This window comes from Rhinolophus ferrumequinum, chromosome 3 (assembly GCF_004115265.2).
Source record: "Rhinolophus ferrumequinum isolate MPI-CBG mRhiFer1 chromosome 3, mRhiFer1_v1.p, whole genome shotgun sequence".
NCBI lineage: Eukaryota > Metazoa > Chordata > Mammalia > Chiroptera > Rhinolophidae > Rhinolophus > Rhinolophus ferrumequinum.
The window spans coordinates 4,638,392-4,651,809 of NC_046286.1; the positions used below are offsets into that span (position 1 = coordinate 4,638,392).

The following is a 13,418-nucleotide window of genomic DNA, read 5'->3' on the forward strand; positions in this document are numbered from 1 at the left end:
TGCTTGTTGTTTTTACTTTAACGGAAAGGGAAATCTCTGTGTGATGGAGGCAGCGATGTCACAGTCAGTTGACTGCTCGTCCCCTCAGTACACTTTCTGCACATTAATGAACTGATGCCCCCAGATTCTCAAACTGATCTCCTGCTTTTCATGCACTTAAATAAACTACAATTATTTACTTTGACATTTCTTGCTGGCACTCCTTAGAATTTTTTAGTCATCTGATTCGTAGCTTTCGCCAATTTCGCTCCCTTTTAAGGTCTCCTTATTCCTTCAGCTTAGGTATCCTCTCCCATTTAATATTTACTTATTTTTAAAGATGCCCTTTTCTTCACAATGGCCTCTTTGATATGTCCGTAAACCATGCAGGGCTTATTTTTCAGTGGCTGTTCTTTTGGATTTGTGCCATGCATTTATCACGGGCTTCCAATAAAGCACTTTTAAATAGAAATGGGCTCCAGGCTTTCTATGGGCTGTAACTTTTTTTAAACAATTCCTTTCATTTCTCTCCCTTAATGCCCTCATTCTGTCCTAGTTTCCCTTTCTAAAACTGAGCAATCAAATGATGGATGTTCCCCCTCCCTTTCCCGTTAGCTGGCTGAATGTGTATTGTGGTCACTATTGACTGAGTGGTTTACCCATGACCACTCGGTGCCCCAGTGTGGTCACTGCACAGACCCAAATTCAGCTTACTGTTTCCTGCAGTGGGGGGTGGGGGGGTAAGTATTTGCCAAGCAGCCAGCACTCCTGCTCATATCAGTCCTCACCTTTATACTGTTAATTGGCTCACTGTCATCCAAAGGATAAAATCCAAACTTTTCACACCTATTGGAGTGGCTAAAATAAAAATGACTGAAGAGACTACTGGTGAAGATACGAAGCAACTGAAACACACACACTGCTGGTGGGCATGTAAAACGATACAGCTACCTTAGTAAACAGTGGCAGTTCATCAAAATGTTAACCATAGAGTTACCATATGATCCAGCAACTCCATTCCTAGGTATATACCCAAGAGAAATGAAAATATGTGCCTGCACAAAAACTTGTACAGGAATGTTCACAGCAGCTTTAGTCACAATAGCCGCAACTGGAAACAACCCAAATGTCCACCGACAGGTAAATGGATAAAAAACTGGTCTATCCATACAATGGAATACCACCCAGCAATGAAAAGGTGCTACTATACGGTACATGCAACAACACCGATGAATCTGAAAACAACGATTCTAGGTAAAAGGAGCCAGACTATAAAGAGTGAATACGGTGTAAAAATTCCATTTTTATCAAACTCTAGAAAATGCAAACTAATCCATCCTGACGGAAAGCAGAGCCTTGTTTTGGTCTGGCAGTGGGGATGGGGTGAGGGGTTACAAACTAAGAAGGAAACTTTTTGAATGATGGATACATTCATTATCTTGATTTCATGGAGATATAAATGTCAGAATTTATTAGATTGTACACCCTAAACAGATGCACTTTATTGGATGTCAATTATACCTCAATAAAGCTGGAAAAATAAATAAAAGAATAAAAATAATACATACTCCTGGGCCAGCCACCATTATTGCTTCATGCTGTCTCAGTCCAAACCGTTAAGATTAAGTTCAGATGGTCACCGAGACCCACTATGGGAAGCCTTCCCCTGGATAATATTTGCTCCCCTTCTTCCCACAAGCCACAAATAAAACTCGGCTATCACCTCTAAGCCACCTACCACTTAGCGTATGTTTCTAGGTCTGTCTTTCCTAATTCTAGTAGAACCTCCATAGCAAGTGTGCACGTCAGTCACTTTTGCATTCCCAGTTTAGGTCTGCAGATTTTTTCTTATTTTTTTTTGCACAAGTGTTCTTTCCATAGAAGGGGACAAGATCTCAGGGACACCTCTTCACAGGACGTCATTCCTACAGCTAAGAGTTGCAGAGAAGCTACTGCACGTGAATGACTGAGCTAGGCCCCCAGAGTGGGGCTGTGACAGCGAGCAAACACACGGGTGTCCATGCAGTTCCCACACAGCCTGCTAAACCCGGACCTGCGGACACTAAGTGGAGGGCAATGCACCTGACTCTGAAGTAGGTGTGGTTTTGTCAGGAAAGGCTTCTTAGAAGTGGTATTTCATCTAAATCATGAAGAATGAATAAGAGCCCCACGTGGGGGTGGGGTGGGGTGGCAGTTTCTCTGGAAAACGAATGCTGCATGCAAAAAAGCTGGAGCTGAGATAGAACCTGAGCTAGGTTAGCAGGATTCTGCAATTTGGAGCCGTTTTGGTAAGCAGATGCAAAGTGGTGATGAACCTGTTAGGCCATGTAAGGAGTCTGGCATTTGTCTAGATTCTGGAAGACTCTAGAAGGCAATACGGAGCTTTTGAAGGAAAGCTAAGCTGGGAAATGAATACCTTGTTCGTATTTGTTTCCAAAAAATAATCTTGGCTGTGGCATGGAGAGTGGTTGGAAATGAAGCAAAGTTAGAGGCAGAGAACCTCTTAGCGACGGCCTTGGTTCTGGGGAAGTGAATGCCAGTCTGAGGCAATGTTGGGGAGGGAGAATTGAGGCAGGAGGACGTTACTTATGCCCCCACCCCCAGCGCAGTCACCTACTTGCCCACAGCCCACCAGCTTCCTTCCACAGCATGGTAAGACCAGGTCCTTGTTCTGAAAGCCTAACCAGAACGCCGTCTCTCACCTAGATCACTAATCTTGCCTCTGAGAGCCACGAGTGTGTTACATTCATTGGAAACGTAGCCAAAACTATTGTCCCAGAATTGAGAGCCAGTCTCTCATCTACGGGCTTTGAAACAATTGTCTTAATCAGTGCTATCAGCAAGACTCTTTTCTTCCATCTCACTTCTCCCAGATCTAAGAAGTGAAAGGATTGATCATCCTTTCTAAAGGTTCGGCATTAAAGCTGAAGGGGTAGGAGCCCATGGCGCCTCATTGCTATGGGGCTACTACCGGCTGCATTCCCAAACCTTGGAGAAGCGCTGGGGCACAGGTGGGCCTGTAACCTAGTACAGCAGGCCTGGTTCCTTAAGACACGGGTAGGAATGGGGGTTTCCTAGGCACGATGGTCCCACATTGCCCTACTGGAGGCCCATGCCAGGCACTCATGTATGGAGTGTTTTAGTGGGTCCTCTTATCTTCAGGGCAAGAGGGTGTATCCTTCCAAAAAATCGTCAAAAAAAACCCAAAAAACCACACACACACAAAACCCATAAACCATCTTTGTGTCTCAGCTTTTAATATTGGCATATGTGTAGCTGCTTCTGAAAGGTCTACTAAATTAAAAGAGTAGAGCTTCAAAAGAGTCAGAGACCTAAAGTTGCTATTGGTACTACTTTTTCAGGGAAAAGGGGATTTGGGTCCATATCGGGAAGTTTGTTAAATTAGGAAAACGTGTCTTCAGCTGTTAGCTTCCAAAATCCCTTTACAAGGCTCTGGCGCCTGTTCTGCTGGTGGTGGTGGTGATGGGCTGGTGAGCTATGGGCCTGGAGACCAATGCTGGAAGATGGGCCAAGATTTCCCCCAAACTTTTGTCCAGTGATGTGCCCATGCAGGAGTCCAGCTGGGGCTCTCCCTGCCCCTCACCATGCACCCACCCCAAGTGACCTCTTCGGGCACTTTTAATAGCCAACATTCGTTTTCCCTAGCTTTACTCAAAAGAATAAATTCTGTCAGTTTCACAACCCAACATCATGACATGTTTATTTTCCCATAAAACCTCTTCATGATGCCCTGACTGGTCTTTCTCCCCTGCTCCACAAACCCACCTCTGGGTCACTTCGGCCTTCCTCCACCGCCCCTCTCTCACCCTTAGAATTCAACCTGGACATAGTGATTTCCCGCTTACATAGGATTTGGCATTATGGACTCAGGGTAGATCTTTGTTTTTTTCTTAACTAGACTGTTTCTTGAAGGCCTTTTTCAGGGCACTCCCTGGCACTGATCCCTGAGCTGCTAATCAATGATTATTGGTTGGCAGGGGCCATTCAATCCTACGAGATGAGAGGAGGGGGCTGGCAGGTAGGAATTGCCACCACCACCTGCATGCTTTTATCCACAGGCTCTGCCTCTACCTTGTAGTCTTCGGGTTTTCCCAGAGTCCATGGCTGACACTGGAGAACACATTCTGGAGTTAATTGAAAGCACGAGGGAAGGGGTTGGCAGAAAGCCCTCGCTGAAAAACAGTAACGTTTTAGTGCCAGAAAATCACCAAGGCTATATAGAAAACCCATCTGTTTGCTTTCTGGCCTCAAAGGGAAGCAGAAAGGCCAGGAGCTACTAACATTTCATGGTGGAATCCAGGTTAAACAATCACAAGGCGTGTGAACACGGGCAAACCACTTGACATCACTCGAGCCAGCAGCAAAATTGGATAAAAAGCGATCTTTGGCAAGACAGCCCTGAAACAGCTTTCCCCAAACACCACCTCTTTCTGCCAAAGCAAGCTTCTCCCTACTGGTGCTTCAGATTCCAAAGCAACCTCCCAGCTGCACTGAAGGCAGTTGCGGTCGCCTGCCACCTTGTGGTCTAAATCACACACCTGCCTATCAAGACTGAAATAGGCGGCTACCAACGCAAAACCACAGGTGTAGGATTTTCATGTCTACTTGGCTATTATTGTCCATCTCCATACAATGCTTGGCCCACAGTACCCCTTAAATATCCCAAGGCCCTGCGTGATGGAAGATCCGTTTTGCTGGCTGGCCCAGAGCTGCTGCCTCAAAGATGACCCCTCCTTAGTAAGCGCGTTTCCTGCAACCCTCCAGCCGTGGTTTGATCTGCAAGCCCGTCAACACTCACCTAGCAAACCCGTCTGCAGGCTTGTGCCTAAGCTCACTGGAAGCACCTTCGATATCCGCTTTACAGCCAGTACGCCAGGTACACGGGCTTTGCAGTACGGACCACCGAAACGGCCCATCAAGGGTGAAGGCTCAACATTCTGCTCTCGTCCATTTACTCAGGTATACTCTGCAGCACCACTTACAAAGGCTCCAGGAAAACTGGACAATGCCTCTTCCCTTTGCAAGGAACCAGTGGCTCAGGTGATGGGAGCGCCATGCTCCTAACACCAAGGTCGCCGTTTGGATTCCCACATGGGCCAGTGAGCTGCGCCCTCTACAGCTAAGATTGTGAACAGCTCTCCCCGGAGCTGAGCAGCCGGAGGTCGGCATTGGGTGCTTTGTGCTGCTGTGAGAGGACTGCTGACCGCGTGCCTCAGGGAACGCAAAGCTCCTAATACCAGCATGAGACAGGGACCTGTGTCCTGCATAACTAGATTGAGAAACAGCTTGACCCGTAGTGCGGGGGGGTGGAAAGGGGGGGAAAAAAGCCACGAGATAGCAGCAGGAACTCTAAGAACTTTTTATTCTGATCATGGAAAGACAAAAATCCCAGGGGTCTTCAGATGACTGGGCCGTCCCTTTCAGATGTTTTTATATTCTTGTTTTCTCCTTTGATTTTTGTAAACCCAGTCTTAAAGATCACTATTAGGAAAACTGTTGGCCTAACCAGGGGTGTCAAAACTGCAGCCCGCGGGCCAAATGCAGTCCGCAATCCATTGTTAACTGGCCCACAGCAACTTCCAAAAATATATTTAGTTTACTTAAATAAACCAGGTGAGGCAATACGTCACCTCGAGTGAGTGGCCCGGCTGTTTGTATTTTTTACCACATATGGCCCTTGGTGAAAAACGCTGAAAAAAGTTTTGACACCCCTGGCCTAAACCATCCCTGTAGTTTCTTCCCCACAAGTCAGTCTGTGAAGGATGTCAGAAGTTATTTCCCTGTTTTTATTCTTACATCCTACCTCCCCAGCACTTCTCAGATATTCCCAACTAGCAGGCACAGAATCTCAGTTCCAAGACCAACAAAAGAGCAATTTTCCCACCACAGAGCTGAGCCAGCATGGCTGGTGTGGTGAAGATGCCCAGCTTTCCAACCACTTCCCAGAATGGTAACCACACTGGACGTGACTGCAGGGAGCTGTCTGCTGGCGCAGAGCACACCCATGCCAAAGCTAAGCACTGCAGTTCTAGCAGCAACAAGTGGTGTCACCCTGGGTAAAACAACTCCCCAAACCAATCCAGTCTTGCCCCCCTTACATTCTGACCTTCAAACCATTCCTGTTCAGGCTGCTTCATTATGCAAAAACAGGGGCCCACGAGATTATTTTCTCACCACAAGTTTATTCAACACCAAAATCGCTCCCAGTTTGCTGAGACCATTTTCTCTCCAAAGTTTATTCAAACACTAATAATCGCTCCAACTTTACTGAGATTGTTGATCATGTCCCGCTGCCGTGGGACTTCCCCCCAACCAATCCAGTCTCGCCCCATTTACACTGACTTCTAAAACATTCCTGATCAGACTACATTATGCAAAGACGGGCACACAAGATTCTTTTTTCGTCACAAGCTCATTCAATACCAAATGACCGCTCCCACTTTACTGAGGGGGTTGACCACGTCCGCGACCAAATCCGCCTCTCTGCAAGAGAAAGCACATGACATCAGCATTAGCAGTTAGCTGGGCAGCAGGTCTCATTGTCACTGGTGAGGCCTCCTCAAGAGAGCGCAGGACATCAATCCTAGCCCTGCCTTAGTGGCTGTAGGTCCACGCTCATCTTTTAGGCCTGTTTCCTCATTTGTAAAATGGGAATATGGATAACCACTAAAGAGTGTGCTCACATATGTACACACATGGAAGCACCCAGCATGGACACGAGCTTCTATCTGCCATACACACCTCCTTTTCACTGTGCTGTGAAGCCCTGCCACAGGACAGCTGTTGTCGCAGCAGTGATGGGCCAGTCCCCATGCAAACACTTGACCTGGATTAACTAATCTCACAATTATAGAGACAGTTACAATCATCACCTCAATTTTATGTGAGGAAACGGGGGCCCAGAAAGGCACCTGACCAAAGTCGCATCATCTGAAGATGGAGGATTTGGTACCAGACCATCTTGGTTCTAGAACCCACTCAATCTCCGGTGACAGGTTCTCAACCTTAAAATCTGGTTCGTGAAACTAAGGGGGATATAACCATTATTAAAGAAATAGAAAATACCACTGTGCTACATGTAGTATTGATTTGAGACTCATTTCAGTAATTCACATATTTACAAAAGTTTGCATACTGTGTCCTAATGTAAAAATTTATTTGGAATTTGCGGGTTTTAGGAAAAAAAGAAGGGTGGGTGCCATCACCTTGTACTACATCCCTACAACTTGCAGACCCACAGGGTTGAGACCAGAACGGTGAATGCTCAGGGACAGTGCATGGGGAATACTCACAAACTGGAATTCCGTTGCTGACCCAGCCCCGGCCTCGGCTTTCTTGTCGGCACCAGCTGGAATGAGAAACACCAATTTAGACGCATCATATGATTTGACCACCTGCAGATAAGCCACCCAACCCAATCTCGCGGGAAAAGACACGTCAGCAAATATACTCCACGAAGTACAAGTAAATTACAACCAGCGGTGGGAAACACCTTCTGAGCCCCTTTGCCCCCTCACTCTCCAAGGGCAGCCTTCCTGAAGTCATCCTTCAAAACTCACAGCCCAGACCATTGCCTCCTCCAGGAAGGCTGCCCTGACCAAAGTCTCGATGATGTGTCGTTCCCACAGAGCCCCAGACGGCCCTCACTTCCATCACATTACTTACATGCTTCAGATCAGCACCTCGCGTACAAAGGGAGCTCAATGAAGGAAGAACTCAAAAGGTAAGGGACACAAGGACTGACACAAGCAAAGAGCGACTTTAGTGTGACCACGGGAAGGAATCAAGATGAAAACTCCAGTGCTGCCCTGTCCTGTGTGACAGCCACTAGTCCAAGTTGAGATGTGTGCAAAATACACATCAGATTTCAAAAGAATGCAAAACATCTCATTTGTTTACACGGGCTAAAAAATTAACATTCACGTGAAGTATCTCCATTTGCTTTAAGTGTGGCCACTAGGAAATTTTACGGCTCATACTGCAGGGCTGGGTCGGCTGGGTCAACAGTGAGGACGGTTTCAGTAAACCCTGTTCAAATCGGGGTCTCCCTTTGGACCATTTCAGACCATCAGACCGTGTGGTGTAACTTCCTAGTAAGAGCAACCACTTTCTCTAAACTGAGAGCACGTTGGCTGGAGGAATTAATTCTTACTACTGTCCTGTAAGGTATTCAAGTCAAGTGGTCACTTGTATTTCACATACAAAAAGGAACCATGACGAGAGAGGCAAGAGTGGCAGTACTCTCGTAAAAATTCCCTTTCGTACCTCGTTACATCACAACTGCTACAGCAGTGACTCTAGAAACAAACTGAATCCTATCGCTCCTCTGCAGAACACTACCAAAGGTCCACATCTTACCCACGGGTAAAACCCCAAGTCCTACCAGGGCCCACAGAGCTGTGAGATCTACCATCTCTCCTGGCTTCCTGGCTGTCTTCTGTGCTTTAGACAAGCCAGGTGCCTTCCGCACAGGCCCTTCGCTTGAAGTGCTCTGCCCCCAGACAGCCGCTGGCTGGCTCCCCTTCACCTCCTTCATGTGCCTGCTTCCCTCTCCCTGAAAATCCCATTGAAAGTACACGGCCCCCAGTCCGCTGCTTGCCTTGTTCCCTGTAGCACCCACCCTTTTGGACATGTCATATGCTTCTTTTCGCTCGTCCGTCTATCACTGAAATGCAAGTTCAACAGGATGCTCCTTTTGTCCGTTAGTCTCCCTCGCTCCTGGAACAGTGCCCGGCACAGCACAGGCACTCAGTATGTATTTGACGAATGAACAAACATCTGTTGTTCCAAGTCAGTACAAACATTTGCTATTCAAAAACAAGGATTTTACACTATTTTTGCCACAAGGAAACAAAGGTAATTTGAGTGGGCCCTGCCCTCAAGGAGCTTACAACACAGGAACACACCACAAAACAAAAGCGTATGTTGCTTTCCTGAAGCTTTCAGTTTTGTTCTAGGTAAAGGTCTTCAACTCAAGTCTTGTGTGTCCCCAGCTGAGAGGGCATTCCTAATCCCCAAAGGCAAGAAGCACAAAGGACTCCAGCTGGAGATGATCTGGAGCTGGAAACTAAGGATCTTTCCCGGTCACCTAGGCATCTTCGAGGGCTGAGCCCCAGCCACGGCTGGGTTCTACCCCACTACCCGATACAGACGAGGCGAGGTACTCACGAGGCACAGCGCTCCGTCTGTAGGTGTCTCTGTCAGCTTCCCCTCGCGTGAGTCTTGCAGGTCGCTCGCCCTCCAGACCTACACAAAGTAAACCACACTGTGAACACTGGGCAACATTGTTCCCTTAAGGCCAAGAAAACCAGAATTGCTCTCTTAGTCTCACTGGACAACAACTTAGTTGTCACAGGTTAATGGGGACAGGAACTCCTACACCTGGAACTGCCAACTAGAAACTTACCATTGACATTTTGGCTCCTCAAGGCCTAGGAAAACTCACATCTTAATTAAAATGCCAACCTCTGCAAAAGGATGGCTTTCTTCTACTGTACTCTTTCTCAACATAAATGCACATTTTCCAATTCCTTAGCAAATTAAGAAATCCAGCCATTTCTGCAAACATTTCAATAGCCAAAATTCTGAACTTGACCCATCTCTGAAGTGGAAAACTTCCTGTGCAAATGGGAAAGGGGGCATCGTTAAGTTGAAAGCTCCACCTCCAACACTAAGTATATAAATATAAAGGCCACCAAGAATCCACTTCCTCCCTGGCTTCTCCGCATACCTCCTTCAGGCTGTGGGACACACATTAAGACAGATTTTAAAAGGTACTTCAAAAACACTGGAAGCTTAAATGAGTATTCTCTCTACCCAGTTACCTTGGAGTATACCTAGAGTCCAGTTAGAATACGAACTATTATTTTCTTTTAAGTAGAATAAGACTGAACCTAAGTGAGTGGTCACATGCCAGGTCCCCCGCAGGCCAAGTAAATCAGACTCTGCGGGGGCACAGACAGACAACAGCTTCCCCTGCCTGAGTGATTCCAAGATGCAGTGGAGAACCTTTGCTCTAAGGACACATCAGCCCATCTAACCACCAGAACCCCCTAGGGAGCTTTCATAAAAAATAGATCCCAGGCTGGCCCGGTGGCTCAGGCGGTTGGAGCTCCGCGCTCCTAACTCTGAAGGCTGCCGGTTTGATTCCCACATGGGCCAGTGGGCTCTCAACCACAAGGTTGCCAGTTCAATTCCTCGAGTCCCGCAAGGGATGGTGGGCAGCGCCCCCTGCAACTAAGATTGAACATGGCACCTTTAGCTGAGCTGCCGCTGAGCTCCCGAATGGCTCAGTTGGTTGGAGCGCGTCCTCTCAACCACAAGGTTGCCAGTTCAATTCCTCAAGTCCTGCAAGGGATGGTGGGCAGTGCCCCCTGCAACTAGCAACGGCAACTGGACCTGGAGCTGAGCTGTGCCCTCCACAACTAAGACTAAATGGACAACAACTTGAAGCTGAATGGCACCCTCCACAACTAAGATGGAAAGGACAACAGCTTGACTTGGAAAAAAGTCCTGGAAGTACCCACTGTTCCCCAATAAAGTCCTGTTCCCCTTCCCCAATAAAAAAATCTAAAAAAAACACAAAAACCCCTGAGATCCATGAGGCCTCTCTCCAGGGGAACCTGGACAGTCTGATGATCATTTGTGCACAGAAATCTATGCATCTCATCTCATCACCCCAGCCCACAAACCGCTCCTCCTATGAAGTTTCCTATGACAAGTGTTTTCAGACCTAAGGAAAAGGAAACCATGACCTTGCCAAAAAGGCAACTGCAAACCAGCAGTGATAATTCCCCACCCCCCACAGAAGCACATCCTTTTACACCACGATTAAATATGCAGATTAAATATGTATCGCTTGTATTTAAAGTCTTAAATATGTAAGACTTTATTCTTGCTCCCACTGCCAAAACACCCTGTAACACTTCATTTCCTTTACATATGGTAAACAGCTTCGCTCTGGACTCCTTGGGGATAAGCAAGTTCTCTCCTGAAACGTCACTCAGTGCTCTACCACATACATCTGGCCACAAATGCGTTTTAATGCCACCATCTCCCAGGATGGCCTGAACACCTGAGTCCAATTCCATTACAAGTCCCATGTCAAGGGCCAAAGGTTCCAGGACTTGACCCAAGGTCCTACACAACAGCGTCCCTGTAAAGCTGACACCAATGGTGTACTGTAAGGCCACTTCCGTCCCCCACACAAACACAAACCCCACTGTTTCACATATACCACCCCACCCTCCAGAAAGAGCGGCTGCAGAGCAGAGCAGGTCTGGAGGCATTTGTTTGAGCACCGTACCTTTGGGCCTTGGCCTGCCCGTCTCAGGCCGGCTACGGCGCAAAGTGGCCGGCACGATCTCGGGGGGCAGGTGGAGGTAATCACGGAGATACTGGATACCCTCGTTGGTAAGGTACCAGTAGAAATGTCTCCAGGCAAACTGTTCCTTCACGTAGCCTCGTGATTTGAGAGACTGTAACACAGAAAATTTCTGTTAAGACATAACTAGGGGCTCGAAGCTGGAAACTCAGTGCAAAGGGAAGCTAAACTGCTAGCAGACAAGCTTTCGTGGTGTATCTACCTCACAGCCCTTCCAGGCAGCAAGCAGCTCTGGCTGTCCTGATCTCTCCTTGGAATTTGTCTTGAACATTAGTGAACAATCCCTCCATTTGCACCCCTCTCCAGCAGCCCCCCGACTACCTGCATGGCTTTCATGACGTGAAGGTTAGGCACGTTCTTGTCTGCCAGTTCAGGGTGTTTGGGCATGTGAACATCCTTCTTGGCCACCATCACTCCCTCCTTAAAAAGGAGCTCATAAATGGCAATCCGGTTCTTCTTGGGCATCAACATCTGCAAGGAGACCAAGAGCACTTGTAAGCAATGTGGTCCGGGTCCAGGATCGGAGTTCATGACCTCCAAACCGCCATACAAAATCACTGTCCAATGGGTTGAAAACTCAAACACAGAAATCACATAGAAAACATGCAGGAAAAGGGACTTCAAATTCCGCGAAACAGAAACCCACCAGTTCCCAGCTCCCTCCCCCAGCCCTCCGGATGCCAAGGCATTAAAACAAAACGGGGATGGGGCTACATATTCAGTGCAAACTTTCACCCGCACAACCACAAATGTGTAATGGAATTCTCGGAGTATCTGGGGACCATCAGCAAGTGTACGTAGGTGTGGAAGGGCGCGGCTGTACTTTCAGGTACTCGGAGGGCCCAGACGATCTGGGAAAGTCTTTGATTCGTGACAGGCCGCTGATCCTAAACCACCGTGCTAAGGCCTCGCCCCGTCATCTCCTACCCGTTTCTCCAAACTAGAGCGCCACGGCCAAGCAAGGAGGCAGCCGCGGGTGAGGGGCTTCCTCCCCGAAGGCTAAGCGTGCAAGCGGGATGCAGTCCCCCTTGCCTTGCCCGGTTAGTCCCCGCCACGCAAGGGCTTCATCTTCCCCTTCTCCGCTCTCCGCCATCAGGACGTCAATCTTCGCCAACAGCGCCCCACTACCACCCCAAAGTGCGCTCCCGGCCCCTCTCGCTGCCCAGAAGTGGGCGTGCGGGCAGCCGTAGATGGGCTTCCCGCCCCGACCCCGGGTAAACGCGGCGACTACGGCGGCGAGAGGGCCAGGATGGGGGCCGATGAAACCCATACTTCACAGAAGAACTCACCGTTACGACTTCGGCGTCCCGGTCCGGAGCTGGAAAGGAAGGAGCATGCGCGGCGCGGCGTCTGTTCCGGACTGGCGTGCCCCGCCCCCCGTCAGGACCCGCGCAGCGCCTGGGGTGGCCTCGGCGGTGCCTGGGAGACTGGCGGCTCTCGACGGCCGGCAACCTGGACCGCCTCGTGGACACAGGAACCGGGCCACCGCAGCCCCGAGCTTCTGGGCTTAAGTGCTTTGTCAGTAAACGGTCACTTTTACGCATGGGCAAACCCTGTAGAAACACGCTACTTTTTAATTTCCCACCGATAATTGAACTTATTATTATGCAAGTAATATATGCTCTTTGAGCGGGAAAAGAGAACACAGAAGGCAATAAGAATAACAGTAATTAAAGACTAAAAACAATCCTACCAATCAAAGATAATCACTATTAACATTTTGGTATACTTCCAAATTCACAAGTACATACATACATCCATTTTTAAAAAAAAACAAAAATGGGATGTTTGCATGTACGTTATTTATGTTTGGTAACCTTTTTCGGCTTACCAATACATCATGAATCTCGTCACGTTAATACCTACAATTGTAACACTCTATGATTCAATATATGTAAACTTCACTACTGTAACAATGCCACACATATCTGCACCCTTGCCCAATATTTCACTTAGGATAAATTCCTGGACGTGTAATTGTTACGTAACAAAGTACACACTGATGTCTTCTAATTTGCTTTTCTCGATACTTCCG

The 13,418-nt window shown here is 47.9% G+C and overlaps 1 protein-coding gene across 1 annotated transcript; it reads right to left on the reverse strand.

The window, feature by feature from the left end:
- Positions 1 to 6,174: 6,174 nt before the first annotated feature.
- RPS10 (ribosomal protein S10) lies at positions 6,175 to 12,936 on the reverse strand. Its single transcript, XM_033095116.1, has 6 exons — positions 12,673 to 12,936; positions 11,705 to 11,854; positions 11,306 to 11,477; positions 9,169 to 9,246; positions 7,293 to 7,348; positions 6,175 to 6,483 (listed from the first exon to the last, which is right to left on the reverse strand). The coding sequence occupies exons 1-6, from the start codon at positions 12,925 to 12,927 to the stop codon at positions 6,442 to 6,444; spliced, it is 753 nt and encodes a 250-aa protein (XP_032951007.1). The 5' UTR covers positions 12,928 to 12,936; the 3' UTR covers positions 6,175 to 6,441.
- Between the last annotated feature and the right edge of the window lie 482 nt (positions 12,937 to 13,418).